This window comes from Glycine max, chromosome 17 (assembly GCF_000004515.6).
Source record: "Glycine max cultivar Williams 82 chromosome 17, Glycine_max_v4.0, whole genome shotgun sequence".
NCBI lineage: Eukaryota > Viridiplantae > Streptophyta > Magnoliopsida > Fabales > Fabaceae > Glycine > Glycine max.
In genome coordinates, this window is record NC_038253.2 from 40876981 (window position 1) to 40897079 (window position 20099).

The 20099-nt window shown below is 31.9% G+C and overlaps 2 protein-coding genes across 5 annotated transcripts; both read right to left on the reverse strand.

Moving 5' to 3' along the window:
• Positions 1–538: 538 nt before the first annotated feature.
• LOC100803039 (GTPase HflX) lies at positions 539–7844 on the reverse strand. 3 transcript variants are annotated; one of them, XM_003550352.5, is made up of 13 exons: positions 7291–7844; positions 7083–7222; positions 6302–6418; positions 4965–5079; positions 4388–4525; positions 4050–4145; positions 3816–3929; positions 3200–3268; positions 2969–3039; positions 2765–2858; positions 1421–1549; positions 1201–1290; positions 539–1044 (listed from the first exon to the last, which is right to left on the reverse strand). In XM_003550352.5, the coding sequence occupies exons 1-13, from the start codon at positions 7606–7608 to the stop codon at positions 946–948; spliced, it is 1590 nt and encodes a 529-aa protein (XP_003550400.1). In that variant the 5' UTR covers positions 7609–7844; the 3' UTR covers positions 539–945. The 3 variants fall into 3 exon arrangements, 2 of the variants coding, with proteins under 2 accessions (XP_003550400.1, XP_025982234.1); XR_005889444.1 differs by lacking the exons at positions 539–1044; positions 1201–1290 and adding exons at positions 1657–1710; positions 1815–1859 and having other exon boundaries at positions 1511–1549; XM_026126449.2 differs by lacking the exons at positions 539–1044; positions 1201–1290 and adding an exon at positions 1657–1710 and having other exon boundaries at positions 1511–1549.
• Positions 7845–13552: 5708 nt separating this feature from the next.
• On the reverse strand, positions 13553–17998 carry LOC100776290 (BEL1-like homeodomain protein 7). 2 transcript variants are annotated; one of them, XM_003549398.5, is made up of 5 exons: positions 17809–17998; positions 15813–16882; positions 14861–15213; positions 14714–14774; positions 13553–14384 (listed from the first exon to the last, which is right to left on the reverse strand). In XM_003549398.5, exons 2-5 carry the CDS (start codon positions 16674–16676, stop codon positions 13827–13829), a joined length of 1836 nt encoding a protein of 611 aa, XP_003549446.2. In that variant the 5' UTR covers positions 16677–16882; positions 17809–17998; the 3' UTR covers positions 13553–13826. The 2 variants fall into 2 exon arrangements, with proteins under 2 accessions (XP_003549446.2, XP_014625504.1); XM_014770018.3 differs by lacking the exon at positions 17809–17998 and adding an exon at positions 17678–17783.
• Between the last annotated feature and the right edge of the window lie 2101 nt (positions 17999–20099).

The following is a 20099-nucleotide window of genomic DNA, read 5'->3' on the forward strand; positions in this document are numbered from 1 at the left end:
CATATTCACAATTCACACTATTCATTTATTATAAATGTTAATCTCATTCGATGTTACTCTCACTAGATATGCATTATTTCCCCCTTTTCCAGTATAAAAAAAATGCATCATTTCTCCCTTTTACAAAAGAAAAGTGTCCCTCACATTAATAGTATATTACATTGTAAAATTAGAAGCCGCGCCGCATCAGATCGTTGCTCACGTGTTATCGCCTATAAGCATTTAAATTTTAAATTTTCTACTTGAATGAAATATGCTAATACCTTAGGAATTTTACAGATTATGTTGTCTTAATAATAATTAAATAATAAATTTAAATATATTTTTAATTCTTACAATTTAGTATTTTTTTATTTTTGTCTCTGAAAAAAAAATTCATTTTAGTCCTTATAAATGTTCGTTTTATTTTTGTAGTTAAAATGTTTTAGATAACATTTTTTTTAGTGTTTAAGTACTGTCTAAAACACTTAAAGAATGAAAAAAAAAAAACAAATACAATTTATAAAGACTAAAACAAATAAAAATATAGGAACAAAAATAAAAAATAAAAAAGTTAAATTGTAGGACAAAAATGTATTTCATCCTAAATAATATCTAAAATTGAAACAAAGAGTAAGATGGATTTGAATTCCCTCATGTTGGTAACATGATATGATTATGATCACGTTAAAGACAGATAGGAGTACCTTCATTTCTTATCAAACCAGGATTCACTGTGATTGGTAATAACTTATAAGATCCATTTATCTTTCTCTTTCACCATAACCCTGTCATGTTTATCAATAACATGAAAGAATCCAAATCGAAATCGGATTGGATATGCATGGCTACTAACTGTAGCTACAAACCAATTTGCACTGCCATCCCACCGTGTCGAACATGATTTCAATAATTACACATACATATGTACATGTTATGCTGCAAAATTAGATATATTAAAGAAAGTTAAGGTTGCGATACGCACAGTTGCCTCATGGGTGTAAGCATTCTTGCAAAACGCAGGGGCACATGTGCCTTGATATATGTCCCTTGCTCTGTATATTCCTATATAAATTAAAAAATGAAATATAAGGAAATCCAACAATAACAAATAGGAAAACCATGAAATGATAATGTAAAATCTGCCAGCTTTAAAGGGAAAGGGAAAAGGAAAACCAGTTCCAGAATTGGTTAATGGGCAAAGGGTGGGTGTATACTCACAGTTTTCTCAACCATTCCAACCTGGTGTATGGTGCTGAGAAGGTCCCCATTTTCAAATGGGACCAGAGCTTCCACCCAAACCATGGAGTCCTGTTAATGAATAATAGAATTTTGATTTAACAAATGTAAATAGTTCGTAGTTCAAACAAACGGGTTAAACGATATCAAATAGTAAAATGGTATATTTAAAATTACATCCAGATTGGTTTCAACTTTGCACCTTTAGCTTGTCTTGAACTGCATTACAAAATTCTTGCAAGCCATTACCACTTAAAGCAGATATGCATACAACATCATCTCTTTTTTCAGCTTCTAGCCTGAGTTTCTGGGGATCACCAACTTTGTCAACCTGCAATAAGAAGCCAGATACACCAGAATGTTTAACCTGGACCTCATGATGTACTAAATTCAATTTTGGGTGCACAGTAAAGCTTGTTGATGAAGGGAGAAATTGACCTCAGTCCTCTTAAAAAGCATACTTGTGCCAATTTTAAGAGAAGAATTTCATTGCTGTGAATCAAGCAAATTTTAAATAAATCAAAACAATTTTTTGAACTGAAAGCAATCCATTAAATCCTGAAACTGATTTAAAGCATTCTGGCTACATGACTTACATCCCAGTATCTGATGATGCTAATTTAAATGACAGGATATCAATGCTGATAAAAAAAAAAAGAAAAAAAAAGGAAAGGAAAAGAGGATATCAACTAAAAGAAAAAAATCTAAATGAATGGAAAACTTAAGTCTAAGATTAGAAAAAGAGAGGATATCAATTAAAAGGAAAAAAAATCAAAGATTGCAAGACACATTCCCTCTAGTTTTTATAATGAATCAACTATCCTAAAAGCTTAAGTTGTTCAATGAAGACACATGAACTTAATAGTTATAACATGCCCCAGAGAGCCTTTGGGGCATGAAGCATGGTCATTGCATTGACCCACCTAGTGTGCAAATTCAATTTCTTTTTACTTTTAGAATCGGGGTAGCAATGATCGCCCTCTTGTCCACTTGGTCCTGGTCATACAAGCTTTGATACCACATCATGAATCAACTAACCAAAAGCTTAAATTATTGAGTAAAGGAACATGAATTGTTTTATAGTTATAACAATTTCAATAATATGTTAGTAAACCCCTCTGCTTTCAATTGCTTAAATTTTGAAGTTAGTCCTCCACATAAGTGAGGTCAATTACATCCCAAATTATATGGTTGTTGGAACAATTTTAAATTTTAATATTCTGTTGGGAATGGAAATAATTCAGAATTACCAAGGATATAATCATGTCTTTTTATTAAACACAATAATACATCAATAAAGAAATACAAAAAAAAAAAAACATTTTATGAAACTTGAAAGATTAAATTGCAGTGAAGTAAATCTAGAATAGGCTAAGGTCCTGAAAAACATGTAACCAAATTCCTAACCAACCAATAAATTGAAAGAACAGCAGAGGTCCAAGGCAATACCGTGATGTCTTTTCAAAATAACAAAGATAAAGGGAGATAGGCTAACTCAGTACACTATTTTCAGAACAGAAAAACCAAAAAAAATGTTCACCAATACCTTGTTCCAGACAATCAATTTTGGAATTGACGATACATCTAGTTCTGACAGGACTTTGTCCACAGCATTTATCTGTTGCTCAGCCAGCGGGTGACTGCAATTCACAAAAATAATTAACGAAATACAGTGTAGGTCAACACCACTAGTTTTACTAGCTTTTCTCAAGAAATAAAGTTCCTCACAGCAGTTTCACTTATATATAACCTTATATCAACCACATGCACCAAGAGCGATGACTCCGATATCTCCTCCAGTGTAGCTCTGAAGGCAGCAACCTACAGAAAGCAGAAAAAGACAGTTTCTGGTGATTGTTTCATAATTTGGGCTTAACTTCTACAGCAAAAAGTTGATAGTAAACAAAAAATTACAAAATATCAAAAGCATATTTTTGTCAAACATCAAGAGCAAAATTAACTTTTAAGTTATCTTTCTTACTAGTGTAGTAGGTAACTTCTGAATAAAACCAACAGTGTCTGTTAGGAGAAACTCCTTTCCATTCTTCATCTGGATGAAAGCAAATGAACAAAGCACAGCATGTTAAAATAACCATATTTAAACTACACAAGATTTATTTTCCTGCAGAATTTAGCTCCTCTAAAGTAGGAAGAGTTGTAAAGTGAGAAAGTGTGAGTCCGACAACTGTCAATTTGAAATGATCTAAATTTACAGGATACTTTAATTTAAATCAACTGTGAATGGACCTTCACTGTATTACTTTACAAGTATCCTCACTTTAGAGGAGTCAAATACTTTCTTTCATATTAACTTTTGATTAAAAAAAAACTAACAAAATAAAAAATCATAAATAATGAGTTTTAATCATCCCACAGCCATTATACACTGTAAACATAGGAAATGCTATGCCTCAAAGTAAAGAAAAATTATAAGCTCTTGACTAGTTCTTTATTTAGTAAAAGAGTTGAAGATGGTAGCTGAATCTCATTACAAATAAGAAGCACACACACAAAAGTTGAAAGCAATCAACAATCTAAAACCAATGAATAGTTTGTATATAAAAAATGGGAAATTCTCCAGGTATGTTTTGACTGACCTGTACCCTCCTCGTAGTAGGATCTAAAGTTGCAAATAATTTATCCTCGGCAAGAACATCTGCTCCTGTTAGTTGATTCAAAAGTGTACTCTTACCAGCATTTGTGTAACCCACCTACAATGTTGTCAAAAGCATTGTCAAATTATCATGTATATGGCATACATTACCATGATGTATAAGTTGCAAAGGTCACCCAAAAAGTAAATGGTCTCAATATAATTGTAAAAAACTAACCAAGGATACAACTGCCACAGGTACTGAGAAACGCCTGTTACGGTACTGCTTTCGATGTTTCCTAACAGATTCTAGCTCTTTTTTAAGAATACCAATCTGCCAAAGCCAAAGCATCAGAAATTTCTTAGGAAAACTAAGATTCCAGAGGTAAAACAGAAAAAAAAAACAGTGAACTTTCAGAGAAATGCATAGTGTATGTAACCATTAGGTACTACTCAGATATACAATGTATGTACTTTCCAGTATTACACTAGTATGCAGCACACTGATTAAATCAAATAGCAGATTTTCACAGAAATGCTGATAAATTTGACAATTGTACAAGACTGTTGGCTTACTTGGTTGCGCAGAATACGTTTGTCCACTTCTATTTGTTTTTCACCCATTCCCTTCACCTTTCCTCCTGCTTGACGCTCAAGATGAGTCCACATTTTTGTTAGACGAGGTAGTTGGTATTCCATTTGTGCTAATGAAACCTAGAATTAGAAAGACCATAGGATAATCAGAAAAAAGATTAAAATTTTTCCCTCTTGCCAAAGCTGATTCTGGTAACAACATGAACAGAAAATGGTTTCTTTTGCTTTATAAGGTACCAGTACCTCTAGCATAATTAGCTGCTAATATCTGGCAACATGTCTCACTTAGTTGAAATATAAATACAGTACATTATTTTTCTCCATGGACTTTTACATATTATCATCTTAATAATGAATTAATGATATTAAATATTCTTCATATATGATAATTAAAAAACTACTTATCATGTAATTATTAGAGTAAACGATCAATAAATAAATTTTTTTTTATCTTATCATGTATCCTTGTGGCATTTATATTTCAACTGAGCGGATCAGGTACTGATACCCTACTAAAATCAAAGGATACTGGAGAAACCTCTTTCTAATTTATAATTGCCTGTAAAGACGCTTCATGTGTTGCTGCTCGTTGATTAAATATATCAAGGATGAGAGCAGTTCGATCACAAACTCTCACATCTCCACCAAAAATCTTCTCCAAGTTGCGCAATTGCCTAGAAATAGCAGCGGCCAGTAATTTTATGTGAGATCCAGGGTGGGCATTTCTTACGCAGCAATGTGAGAATAAAAAATTAATGAATGTTGGTACAGTTCTCTCACAGAACCAAGGCAAGGAAAACAAAAAGAATCAGTATAAAGTCATTAATAGTAGTTAGCAAGACAGCAACACTTGAAGGTAAGTTTGGGAGTAGAGAGAAGTACAGAGGGAAAATAATCAAAAGAGAATGGGGAGGGGAACAGAAAGGAAGATATTGGAAGGTTAAGCAGTAAGTTTCCATCCCCTTGTCTAGATTATTAAAATCCACCAAATTAGTGAACTTCAAATAACAACAAAAGACTTATCCCACTAGGTGAGGTTGGCTACATGGATTACAAGGTGTCATTGGGTTCAGTTAATTGGTGAACTTCAAAATGTTTATAAAAAATGCATAAGGTTTTTGAAGTGTTTTCAGACAATGCCTCTTCTTCCTCCACTCTTTTAAGGAAACTCTCAGGCAAGACCTTTCCTATCCCTCCCTTTTTCTCCACTCACTTACATCCAAACAAACTCTAAAGAATCCAGTCTTCTGGAGGGGGGAGGGGGAGTTCTATAAATAAGGGTTATTCCTCTTGCTTCATAGGTATTAATGGATTATAAAATGCTCTATTCCTTATTTTCTCTGATGTCTTACCAAAGAGTGGACCCATATTTCCTGCAAGTAAAGGCCAGATATTGGAACCATTCAGAATCACTTATCCAAGTTTTGCTTTATCCTAGTGTGTGAAGTTTTGTACCCTTCAAATAATCTTTAATTACCACTTCCATAACATATAATCCAATTAAGGTTCCTTAGATTGAATCATTTGTTTTCTTTTTTCAGCTACTTTTTTGTTTCTTGATTTTTTATGCCTACCTAACAAGTCAAATTAACTTCACACCATCAAAACCTAGTATTCCTTGATTGGGTTTTCCATAGAACTCATCAATCCCAAAATCCTAATGCTGCAGGTAAACTCACAACCCCAAACGGACCAATTGACTGCTTAATACCTCTCCATTCCAACAGCCTGCAAATTGATATTCTCCAACATAAATACATCATACTCTCAATACCCACCCATCTAACCCTTAATTCACTAATAAATGGTGGCACAGACAAAAATTAGTCTTAACATGAAGCATGAAGCACACATATGGATGACATAAATGTTAAAACAAAGGAAAAAGGGCCCTACCCAGCTGACAGCTCATCATCAAAGATAACAGTTTCAACGCCCAATGCATGAATTGCACTCTTAATTTCAGAAACCTTGCCAGAGCCAATGTACGTCCTAGGATTTGGAGAAGTAAGCCTGTAACATTTATAGTAAATTGAGTCAACTAACAATATTTTATCTCAAAAGAAGAAGAAATATCAATCTATATGTACTTTAGCAAACACAGAGTAAGGCTGCCTACAATAGACCCACAGCCACAGCAGGTCCAAAAACCTTCCCTGGCCCCCAAGGGAAAAAGCTGTACATTAATTGGTAGCAGCCATGGTCTATTATCCCCCATCAAAGGGGTACGACATGGGTTAATTCTCAGTATTATTAAAATGAAAATAAGGAAAAACATGGATATGCATTGTTGTATTACAAAAAATATCATTATACAACCCATTTTTGGGATGTAAGGGGTGGAACGCACAAATAACTTTTAGTTCTATTAACACCAAGAGAAGAATGAAAAAAAAATATAAGCAATCAAAGACAGCAACAACACATAGCCAGCGGCATTCAAGTGAATGACAAGAGATAGCAAGAGAATCAATCACTCTGGTGAAACTCGAAATCAGACATTCCACTTCCATACATCTACATTCTACGTGATGCCAAGTTTTCACCAAATCAAGAGCAATAGAGATAATAATTAAATGAAACTATAGCATAACTGTTTTTTTTTTCTTTTTAACTAGGCCATATTGCAAATTGAAGGCAGAGTAATTAGAAAAGCACGTTTAAGAGAATTAGTTACTTCTGGTAAGTAGAGCCAACAACCAATAATCCAGCAGTGTCAACTAACTGCGACAATTCGCTCAGAGACTCTTCGATGCCGAAATCCTGAACATCGTTCTTGCGCTCAACGCCTACGAGGTACGCTTTTTCTTCAAAAACCTGAAAACGCCAAATAATGATAGAATCGAAGAAGGAAACCGAAAAGCGAAGAGAGAGAGAGTAGAGACCTCTCTTCCGTTGCGGAGCTTGAAGCGGTTATCGGAAACGACGTCGTCTTCTTTCTTCTTTCGAAGCTTCGTTGTTGCTTTGTTTTCTTCGGCGGCAGAGAGTGACGGAACGGGAAGCGGTTCTTCGCTGTGCTGCTGATGCTCTGTCTGGAAGCGAAGCGTTCCGTTTTGCGGAGAAACGGCGTCGTTGGAGTGAATGGAGGTGATGAGAGGGGATATGCAGCATAAGGGACGAATAGGGATTGGTGGTGATAGATAATGGTAGCGAATCAACGGCTGAATTACCGAACCGTAGAAGAATGTTCCAGTTCCACTCATCTCTTTCTTCAACCTTCCACCATAAGCTCTTCTCTTTTTCTATGTATTCCAATGATGGATTGCGTTCGCTTTTTTTAGTTATTAGTAACTTATTATTACTATTATGCTGCCAACAACTATAGTCAGTCTTATCCTCTATCCTTTAAGTTGAGACTTGAGACATGTGGCAATGTGATGCCCTAAATCTAGTTTAACACTCCATATCTGGCTTCTTCAATTTACTCTTTATCATTAATATTTTTTGTTGTAAACTAGAAAAATCTTTTGTATTTAGTGACATATGAAAAATTAAAAAATACAAGGAGAAAAACAAATAGAAAATTATGAATATATTGTATAAATATATGAATATGATTCTTGTATGAAATACCTTTTATACCTTACCTCACAATGTCAGGATCAAATGTCCTTGTTTAATAGTAAGCATTGGTCATGCAGTAAAAACAAAAACAAAAGTAAGTATTGGTCCTATGAAACATTAAAATTTAAATTTAAAAAAAGTGAAAATTGAAAGGGATAAATTATTATAAAAAAATTGTTTTAGTTGATTAAGACAGATTTTTTCTTATAATTAAGATGTAGTCCCATTTTTACTGTGATTTATTATTTGCTATCTCTTCTTACTATGTTTTTTGAAATACTAACAAATTACCAATAAGGCATTAGTCTAAATAATATTATATTCAATTCCTTTAAACAAAATTTCAAGTTAAATTTTTTTTATTAAAATGATCAATTAAATTTTATGATAGAGATTAATCATAAATTCATTATAAAAGCGGATATTTTTCATGAAAATCAAAACTAATCGAAGATGATACCGTTTCTTTGTCATATCTATTGCAGATGGTTTCACGTGGCTTATGATTAGGCTTTTCATAACACATCATGCTTCAAAGCTTTTTATGGATATGCTCTTCTATAACACATCATGCTTCAAAGCCCTTATGGATAGGCTTTTTCATAACAATCCATAACACAATTTTTCCGTTACAAAATGATTGTTCTGGAATAAATTTTTAATATTCAAGAACAATCACTCTAGAATATATTCCAGATTAACCTATATTAATTTTTTCAATTGACTTATGGATAAGCTATTCTATAACACATATTTTTTTTTTCCTTACGGATAGACTTTTCTGGAATTATGTTAACATAATTCCGGATTACATAATCCATAACACAAAAATATTTTTTCCTTTACAGAATGTACGTTCCTAAACATATTTTTAAAATTCCAGAACAGGACAATACGTAATGCATTACGAGAAATGGTGCAAGAAGAGAATAAGTGGGGAGGTGGAAAAAGAGAAGGAGAATGGAGTGTTTGGATGGTGCATAATTGGAAGAGGAAGAGGCTAGAGTTACCTGGTGCCTTTAAGAGGGTGAGGGGTATTTTTGTCCGCTCGGGTCTTTATGAGGTGCAGGAAGCAAGAGCAGTAGAATTGGGTAAATCGGTCTGCATCCAGTTGGACCAAATTTAATTTTTCAAATTGCTAAGTCAGACTAAATTAAATACTACTATTTGTTGATCTAGCTCGCATATTTTGACAATTATACCCATTTTTTTACACACATAAATGATACATCCTCTCCTTCATTCTAGTAGTTTGATTATTTTTTTGGGTACATAAAGCAGCTTGATTTGATTAAGGGGACCTTTGTTTTGTTGACTAAATAAATAGCTTCATAGCAATTATGTAATAAAAAAATGGCCAAAATATGTTTGAGCTATAAAATTTAAGAAGTATCAGTTTTGTCTTCATAAAAAAATTTGTATTAATTTAGTCCCTATAAAAAATTATTTTTTATGGCCCACAATGATAACCCAATTAGACGATCATCTAACATGATTAGTAAATTTAATTATTATTTTTTGTCTACCATTTCAAATACACTCAAGAGACATCATAACTCATTGTTGTTTCATCTTTCCTCCTAATTTCATCAAAAAAATATAAAAAAATCGCCAAAGATGTGATGAAAGATTACAATATATGAGAGTTTTTAGCCGCTAAAAATTATTTAATTCATTACAGGATATGTTTAAACTCCACAAATTATTTAATTCATTTGTAGTAAAATTATATGTGTAAGTTTGTTAGCCATATCACTCTAACGAAATTATCACTAAAGACTATATTAAAATTACACGTGTAATATGAAAAAATTTATAATGACAAAATTAATTTTTTTTTTCAAATTTTATAGACATTTCAAACATATTTTACACTAAATAAATTTAGTGATGTAGTCTTTTTATACATCATTTATTATTAGTTTAAAATTTATTAAAAATTATAAAATTATGAATGACTTATTAAATAAGAAAAAATCTAACAATTTTATAATTTCTCATAAATTTCAGTCAATTATAAATAATTTGTTCGAAAATGCATTATTATTTCCTAGCATTTCTCATAAAAAAACAAAAGTTACTTTTTTTTCGTTTTCCCATTACTTGGAGAAATATAATAAAAAATTAGTTTAATGAACGTTAATTTTAAAAAATGGGGAAAAAATACTAACTAAGATCATTTTTAATAACAGAACTCAGGGATAGATCTAGATTCAATATCGTGGGGGCAATTACCTACTAACTTTTTAATTTTTATTTATGTAATAGATATGTATAACTATTAATTATCTTTATAATTTAAAGTATAATAAAATAATTTTATTCATAATAAAAATATTGTCCCCGTAAATTTATTTATAATCTCACTCTGTTGATTCTCTCAATTAAGTATTTATAAGTTTATATTATTATTTCCTTTTATTTTTAGATGTTTATTTTACATACTATGTATTTATAATCAATAAAAAAATCTCTTATTCATTTTAAATTATCTTTCTTTTATCTTTACACACACAAAAATTGAATATTTTAATTTTCTATCATTTTCAATTTACATTCTTCTATCTTCATCTTTCAATTAAATTTCAATAGTTTTTTCAAAAATAAATTATCAATACTTAAAAATAATCTTCTTCATTGTAAATTGAATTTTCTACTCTCGATTATATTTTTTTCATTCACAAGACTCAAACTCAAAATTTTACTTAAAGGAATTAAGTTTACTACCGCTCAAACCAATAACTTATTAATTAATTATATTTATTTATTGTGGATTATAATTAAAATTTATTTTATATATTATAAATTATTTATTTATTATTTAAATTTTAATTATTTAAAAACAAACGTTTATTATCTATGTTCCATAAACTAAAATACTAACTTATATACATGAATATTATCACACAACCCAAAACTCCTGGATCCGTCACCCACAGAACTCATCTTTTCTCACTCTCCTGCAAAAAGAAATAAAAGAAATCCAATACATACTTTTTTATTTAAGACACTATGCTTATAGAAACAATCATATATATATATATATATATATAAATCTTTTAACATTCATTAAACAAATGGGTATTGCCTATAAGTCGGTGGTTTGAACATTCTGCACTCGATTTTTTTTTTAAGTATGATCTATAGTTTGAATCTTATATATGAAAAAATGTGTTTAGGAAAAGACATTTTACTAAAAATGATAAATTAGGTTCATGAGAAAAATTAATCAGTAATAAAATTAGTAAATATTCCTCACAACTATTATGATATGTAAAAGAAAAAAGTCTGATTAAAGATGTTCAACTACAAATGAAATATTTTAAATGAAGATACATTATCTTTACAATAAATTCTGTCAATATTTTTTGCAATTTTTTTTCTATCTTAGTCTATTACATGATCTATCTTATTTCAGATTTTCTTTTCTCTTCTCTCTTCTTACTTCTTTCTTATTTAAAAAATGTACAAAATTGACGAAGAAATATCTTTTTCTTTTAAATTACACATAAGAAAAATGAAAGTTAATGGCTCTACTTCTTCTTTCAAAATTAAAAATAAAATAAAAATGAAAGTTTATTTTAAAGTACAAGCGAAACCTTGAAAACAGGGCTGTTTATCGAATGGGAGTTCTCAAAAATAAAAACCGAACTTTCTTCGATGAGAAAACAAATGAATGCCAGGCTAGCTGCAAACTGCAGGACCCCTGACACCAGTAAATATGTCAGACATAAAAATATTAGATATGAAAAAAAATTAAAATCACATGAAAAATCATTGGGTTAGACACATATTATAGAGAATTTAATGATAATACACCGCGGGATAAAATTATTATTAATATGATTTTTAAGATAATTTTATAAATAAATATATCATAACTAATAGTTTGTAATTAGAAATATAATTTGATAAAAAAGGTGGCGTGACTCTACCAAGACAATTCGGTATTATTTGTAAAATCATGCCTTTAATCCTCTAAAAAACTTACCCTTTGTAATTGTTCATAGCATAGGTGAATTATTTTTATACTTAGTTTAGGTTAATAGAGAAGTTTTGGAGGCTTAACTTTTGGGCACTAGTTCAATAGGATGCTGACATGCTTTAAATAATTCTAAGATAGCAATAGGGGGTCCTCTCTTTCTCAGATACATTTCAGACCTATCTATGAGGCTGCAGTGTTCTGTTCTGCCCTATCTTGGAAGCCAAGTAAATTGACATTAGCAACCTAGAAAATGACAAAAAAAAAACATGGTCCCCAACCTTCCCTGACCATAAATAAAACAACAAACGAAAGCATCAACCTTCCAGCTTTTCTAGACTGAAAAAGTAGGATCGGAACAGAGTAAATCTGTGCCTATGTTCATTTGATCTCTGTGCCCTGCAAAAAGCAGAGGCCAAAAAATTTGGCCACCTTCTGGCTTCTGCACACTCTTCATTCTAGGATTGTCAATCTGTGACTGTGAACCTTCATAAATACTAGTAATATGGATTCAGAATAAGAAAGAAAATGCTTTCTTTACTTTACTTTATTAAAACAACCTTTTAGTTTGTTTCTTAAATTATGGAACTTGCTTTCATTTTGTACTCAATCACACACTAATTGAACCGTGCTTAAAATGCCCATTGTTTTCAAATATCACTGCACCCCATCATTGTGACACTTGAAAATATGAAAACATCGACTCTTCCTCGAGGGGTTGGTTTTACTAATCTTCCTAGGATTATATTGACTCAACATTTCATTCCAATTTCAATATACTATTAGATTAGATGATTTAATGTCCATTTGTGAAAGAATTTCTTTTACGATTTGCGAAATACCTATTTGATTTGTTTGCATCCATAATCAATTCCACACAATGCCACGGATATTTTAATGCAAAATTTACGGTTAAAATTAATTTAGATACACGTCTCAATCAACTTTCATATTCAAAATTAGATTTATGAAAGCCATTACCCTCTATGTTCTTTTTTTAATAGTTGGATTTTTAGAATATATTTGTTCAATTTATTTGTCATTTTTTAGGATTAGGATAACATTAATTACTCTTTTGTCAGTTATATCTTTATGTTTTACTTAATTTTTAATTAATTTGCACATGCATCTATTATAAAATAGAAATGAAAACAATAAAATAAGAAACTTCATAACTTTATTAGAATCAATAAAATTTATCGTATTTCTTGATTTTTTATGTAAAAACCTAAAAATATAGATGAAAGGGAACGAAGAGAACATAACAACCTCTAAAACAAATCCGAGTGTGTTTGGATATCAATTTCATCAACCCTACCAATAAATAAATAATAATTCACATTGCTTAGAAAATGTAAAACTTTGGATAACACCATCTTCCAAAAACACCCTTAACTGTTGATCCAAAAGGCAAATATTATTAACCATAGTAATAATTAACGTGCTCGTACTCCTCTCTCGTCCAAAATGTAAAGTATGATTTGTGAAGCATGTCTGTCATTCATGAAAGACACGAACTACAATAATGTGTGTGTGCACAAGAGTCAATGCATTCAGATGGGACTCCTTTTACGTTTTTGACAAGATTCCATTATTCATCATGATGCACAAGATACGTTCCTTGTCCTTAAAAAATTGCCTGCACATGATACAACCAATCATCCATCCACGATATTACAAGAGAATAATATATCTACACATACCTACGTGTATATTTTTGTACGGTTTTCATGATTTACATCGCTTTTTTATGAACTGTGGACAACAAGAATGAGCAACCAAGTAAAGTAAGTAACAACAACATAGGCTTTGTCTATCTATCTACTACTTGGGTTCCCTTGAAAAACATTAGAATATTCTCCAATCCTTCTTTATTCACACAACAAACTCGTGCAATAGGTGAGGATTGCCAAACTTGTTTTGTTGCTTTCCTGTGTCTGTGAAATGGTAATCTAGCAAATCAGCCTCTGGGGAAGAAGCCAATGTTTTCTTACGTCGTTTATGCATGTCATCATTCGACACACCAAATCCTTCGCTTTCACAGTTCCTCAATTCCAATGCGAGAGACACGTGGCCACCAACGGCAATGTTACCTAACTCTGATAAATCATATGTGGCCGGAGTAGAAGCCATTATGCAGCCATCACCATAATAAGGACTATTGTTGTTGTTCATGTTGAACCTTTGATCACCTTGCAATTTTCCAATTCTAGGATCCATGGCATTTTCTCCATGATCACTGCTTTGGATTCCTCTGTCGGCATGATCCAACTTCAGCCCATGATGCTGAACACTATCATCAACTGTTATTAAGTTGTCCTGTGACTCTTCCCTTTTATTGTCAGAAGCTTGAACATCAAATTCTTCTTTGTACATTTCCTCAACCATTGGCTTCCAAAGACGCACCCTTGCATTAATGAACCAATTTGCCACCTAACATGAATCACATGAAGATTAGCAAACATGGCACAGGACAAAAACTTTAGGCAGTCACTTATTTTTACTGTTTGATCCCCCATCAAAAACAAATTTTCATGGAATGCATTTAGGAATTGTGCAATGTTAGCCACTCAGAAAAATCATGGTTAATATAACTTTTAAAGAAGTTCTTGTAAAAGTTAACAAATTTTTCGTGCATAACAATTTATAATCAGCTTTGTAAGAGTTTAAGAAAAAGTGATTATTTCCCCACAATTAATCATTCCCAAACATGTACTTATACATACAATGTTCTACAATTTAGAAAACATTAATTATTGTACCTGGTTTTTTGTTAAGCCAGTTTGCCTTGCTAGCATAATTTTCTCTGAATCCTTAGGATAACTGGTAGCAAATGAAATTTGGGAAACAATTATTAGATGTAATACCACAAGTTAAAAATAAAATAAGAACAGGGGAGGGGGACTAACGGATGAAGGAAGTGCTCAAAGAGCCATGCACGGAGTATTGAAACAGAGGTTTCAGGAAGTCCCCTCTGAGGCCTCCAAGCTTGTCGCATTACACCAAGTTGCTGAAGGGCCTTTTGTTGCCGAAGCTGCTGATCAACATAGCGGAGACGAGGTATTCCCTCTTGTTCTCCAAGGTTCCTTTGAGTCACTTGAATTTGGCCGCTAATGGCATCATGCAAACACCGAAAGTGGCGCGATATTGTGCGCAAGGCAAGTGCAGTGTATGGTTCAGCTGCTCCACATCCAGAAACCATATCAAAAGATGACACAACAATCTGCATTTGGTGGCAGTACTGTCTGTATCTTTTATCCACCTGCCAGAAGAGCAAAGAAAGGATTAAGAGTTGTTAAGTCACTAGCTAACACTCTCATCACATCACCATCATCACTAGCACTATCTGTGTTTTTAGTATCTAAGTATACACAGTTCAATCAAACACTAATGCAGGATATGTATAAAACTAAATTGCATAACAAAAGATCAACCAAACCACAGAGAAAGTATTTACTCTTTGAACAACTCACTTGCTAGTGTATTAGCAATCTTAGTAATATATAGCACTTGCAACACATACACCTTTTCGGGGGGAAAATAACATACAAGATTAGAAAAAATAATAACTTCACACAATCTTAAACTGTTAGCTAAAATGCTTATTTGGAACAATGTTTTGAAATATGATTATTTCATGGAAAACAATATTTTCCCCCCCTATAGTTCTCTTAGAAAAAATACGAAAAAAAAAAAAGCTTTGTACTTCAAAATAAACTAAACATACACTATATAATTTTATGTGAACACAAATTAGAAGACCAACTATATGAAACACAAGAACTGGAGACAGATCAAGGCAATTATATCAACAGAAAAGAAAAGAACTGTGATTCAATGCCACAAAGTCTACAAGTTTACCTCATCCAGCATAGACAAAAGCTTTGTCTTTTTGTCCAAAAAATTCTGTCGTTCTGTAGGTGATAGCTCACATGAAGAGTTTGCAGCAGAAGAACCATTGGGGCCTGAAGATATCTGCACAGATTGGGTGGTAGATTTTCCATCGGAATCTTTGGAGCCATCTAAACCAACATCACGGAAACTCGGTTGCTTTTCCAAACTGGTTTGCTTTCGGACATTAACTATTTCATCAAGCAACTCCTGTGCTGCCTTGAGGTATTGTGAGTTCAACATATTGTTGGAAAAACCTTGTGATCCATGACTTTGGCCTTCACCAAGGCACATTGAGGGGTGTTGTGGATTATACAAACCATCCCTTTTGTGAAAGCCACCAGAAGAAGCTAAAGATGCCATGCACTCAGCATTTCTCAATTCCCTTTGTAAGCTGGCCTCATCATCTTTAAGAGATGAAGTTCCCTTTAAATTTGGGACACAAGCAGACATTAGGGAAGAGAAACTGGTGCCAGGATACTGATATGGAAAGGTAGGAACAGATGCAATAGAAGGCATCACTGAGCCAAGGCTAAGAGACAAGCCTTGGTTTTGTACATTTTGCTCATTGTCCACAAGTCCCAATTGTGTTGTCCTTGGAATAACATGGGAATGGGAATCTCCGGCATTCTCAAAAGAATCCGGATTGCCTGTGGTGGCGGCGGCATTGGGATGCCCATCAATAGGTTGCATAATCATCGTGTCCCTCATGGATGTGATGAACTTCAATTCATTTTGTCCTCCTACAGTTTCACCGTAGTTATGAGGTAAAAGAGGATTCCCAGACAACATATCAGCATAGGACCCTGAAGAAAAGGCTTGGTTCGGATACATGGTAAAATTAGTAATTGAAATTCAGATGTGCTTGTTTCTGGTCCCTTTACAACTGAATCAACTACACATCTCCTTCGCCATTTAGGTTCGAGAAAATCCAGCAGTGATGCTGAAGCTAAATATATAATGTCACCTCAGCTATACAAGATTGAGGCAAAGATGATGATGATGTTGCTCAAGCAAAAGCTCATTACAAAATAGAGTACCTAAATCGAATGAAAATGATCCAAAAGGGAGGAAAAAGTTAATGAAGAGGAAGATTAATAGAATAGAAGGCAAGTAAGATCAAAGGAAAAAAGATTACGTTGTTATAAAGCAAAAGCACCACATCACAAGCAAAAGCAATCAGAGACACATTATATCACTATCTATGCTCTATATCATACATATATGTACAGTATAACAGTGCAGCTTTAATCATTAACCACAAAACATTGGTTTAAACTTCAAACGACGCGAGGAATTAAAAGGGGTTTGGCCAAACACGTACTTTCATTACCATAGATTAAGAAAAGAAAAAAGCTTTGTTAGCCCTGTCAAGTAAATTGACCAAAGGAAGCTTCTTTCATGTTTTTTTGTTCTTTGCAAGTAAGGAAAAAAAAAACGGAGGTACGAGGTAGAAGAAAACGATGCAAACAAACCTGAAAACCAAACAAAAACCAAAAACGAGGTGCAAAACTAAAACCCCATAAAACATAATTAACTTCAAAGTTGAAACCCTATGGTAGTGGTAGTTGAAAGTGAAAACCAGAGAAACCAGGTTGAGGTGCAAAAGAACACACACAACAAAAGTGAAAGTGAAAAGATAGGTCTAATAAAAAACATAAAACAATCAGGAGTGAAAAAATCTGAAGCCTTTGAAGCAGAATTTAACTTTTTCTCACACCATATTAGCTTTTTTACATTCTAATTTTCTGCTTTTAATCATGAAAATTAACCCCACCACCCCTCCTGTTAGAACAAAAGCTTGTGTTGTGACCATGAGAAGTACTAGCATCTACCATCATCATAGTCATCTCAAGCTTCTTTTGTAAATTATATTTCTCATTCTGCACTGTTGTCGTTGACGAAAGCCAAACACAAAAAGAAGAAGAAAAGAAGAGAGTGAGAAAATGAAAGAAAAGAGAAATACCTGAAAGGGAAAAGAAAAGGGAGGAACAGGGGAGAGATATGCAGGGTGGTAGCAAAGAAGAGAAAGAAAAGGGTAAGAGAGAAAAAATTACAGACAAGAATCCACAGTTTGGGGAAGCCCAGACAAGTGGCAATCCCAAGACATATAAATTTTCAAATTATCTTTGGAACAAACAGCGGCACCAACCAATGACCATAAAAGGATTATTATTAATAAAATTAAATCAAAGAAAGAAATTGGTTACTTCCACACGTCAACTTCTTGTATTATTTATTTCTATTAATTAAATCTTATGCATGGTCTATTAAAAATTAATGTTTCGTATCAATAGTTGTTTCTTAAATATGGTTTTAATTTAGAGAAAAATGATTATGTATTTGTTTAAAAAGTTTTATATAATAATTTTTAATTATAATTTATTATATGTAATAAATTTATTGACTCTCAAAATAATTATATTAATATAATTTAAATGATAATCTATGATTAAAGAATAAAATAAAATTATTTTACACCATTTACTATTTAATTTATACGTATAGTTTGTGGGAAAATTTTATATACAGCTATTTAATAGGAATTTGTTTTGCTTCAACATTATTTATCATCTTTAACCGGCGATTTCTATTTTTGTTTCTACATTTTTTTAGATTATTTTTCTCTTGACTAACATTATAAATTTATAAAAAAAACTATTATAAATTAAATTAGCAGTACTTTATTTTAATTGTATATGAAAAAATTACCCCATCAAACTACAAATAAAGTCCAATTTCAAAACAAGTGTACACTCTCATTTAAAATTAATTCCCATCTTCTCTCTTATTTCATTTTTATATTTTTTTAAAATATAGAGAGGCACAAACCTTGCCTCATTTCTTCTAGCGTTAACAAATAAGATGATGTAGATAAATTGTTTAAATATTCTCTCAATTTCATTGTCATTTTTTTACAAGTTCTAAACTATATTATTATAAGAAGTAATCTTATTTGAGTTTTATAGGATTAATGAATAATAGACTAATTTTACTTGTAATGTGTGGTCGCCGTTGGTTTAAGAAAATTTTATATACTGTAATAATCGAATCACTTATATAAATATAAAAAAATCTTATATCATTATATCAATTTTTGGTTTAATCATTGTTAGTCAACTACACTATATAATTATAACTATATACAGAATCACGTTTGATAAAGGAGTGTGGCGTGATGTGGTGGATTTTTTTTTTAATATTGGTAAAAAGTTTTTCTTGTAAGAAATAGTATAGTAATAAAAGCAATTGAATTGAAGCATATAATAGAATAGAAGAGGGGAGTGGGTGGTTGACTGGTTGATGCTTGGAAGTGTTCAAACCCTAACCACCAGTTGGTGGACCTGTAATGTAATGTAATGTAAGTTGTAACCCTAGCTACTTTTCCTTCTTAAGCCTCCTCTTTCTGACTTAACGCATAAATCATAATCTTGTTGTTACTACTGTTGCTGGTAGGACGAACATCAACAGAGAACAGCATTTTTGAACAGAAACTGTCTTTGTCTCATTAAATAAAAATGAGGGTATATCAAGGTTGGCTGGATTCGCTATTTCAAGTAGGTGAAAGTGACAAAATCACGCTTCGACGTGTATGCTTCATGTCTTCTAAATCTAACTACAACACCCTCTAATCCAGTACACGCCATCCCTTATTAATGTCTAACTATTAATTAATTAATTATTATAATTAGGTCGAGTGGTGTTATTATAAACGACTTTTGTGAAGGGGAAAAAAAAAGTTATTATGTGCTTTGTTAGTTATTAGCTGGATGGAGAGTTATTGCCACTTTGTTTCTCTAGACTCTCCTATTATACCCATATATAATTACTTTATCTAGTTAGTATAAAAATTCGGCTACTTGTAGTTTCAGTTTCTAAAGTATTCTAAGTGTGTGATAATGATTTTCATCTTCATATTTTGAATATGTCATTTATGTCTCTAACGGTAATTAAGAGAAAACTCTTATATAAATGAGAGAAATTATAAGAGTTAATTTTCTCTCATTTGTAAGAGATCTCTTTATCTCGATTTTATTCAATATTTTACATAATTAATTGACATGAGAAATTGAGCATGGCATTATAATTATAATTACAGTGCACTAATTAAAAATATTTAAATTATAACAATCTCTATGTTTGGTAAGCTTCTGGAAAAATTTATGTTTTTTTTACTAGTTTATATATGTTATTATTGTATTAACTTAATTGTGGTGTTAATAAAACCTGTGAATGAATTATTATTTTTAAAACAAC

What these genes read in the sequence shown, in the direction of transcription:
- LOC100776290 (XM_003549398.5), bottom strand. Translation starts at nt 16,676, where the DNA reads ATGTATCCGAACCAAGCCTTTTCTTCAGGGTCCTATGCTGATATGTTG. An exon ending in TTTTGTCTATGCTGGATGAG is followed by an intron (nt 15,214 to 15,812) that starts GTAAACTTGTAG and finishes CTCTTCTGGCAG; the next exon opens with GTGGATAAAAGATACAGACA. An exon ending in CTGGCTTAACAAAAAACCAG is followed by an intron (nt 14,385 to 14,713) that starts GTACAATAATTA and finishes GATTCATGTTAG; the next exon opens with GTGGCAAATTGGTTCATTAA.
- LOC100803039 (XM_003550352.5), bottom strand. Translation starts at nt 7,608, where the DNA reads ATGAGTGGAACTGGAACATTCTTCTACGGTTCGGTAATTCAGCCGTTG. An exon ending in GATGATGAGCTGTCAGCTGG is followed by an intron (nt 5,080 to 6,301) that starts GTAGGGCCCTTT and finishes TGCTATTTCTAG; the next exon opens with GCAATTGCGCAACTTGGAGA. An exon ending in CAGTTCAAGACAAGCTAAAG is followed by an intron (nt 1,291 to 1,420) that starts GTGCAAAGTTGA and finishes ATTCATTAACAG; the next exon opens with GACTCCATGGTTTGGGTGGA.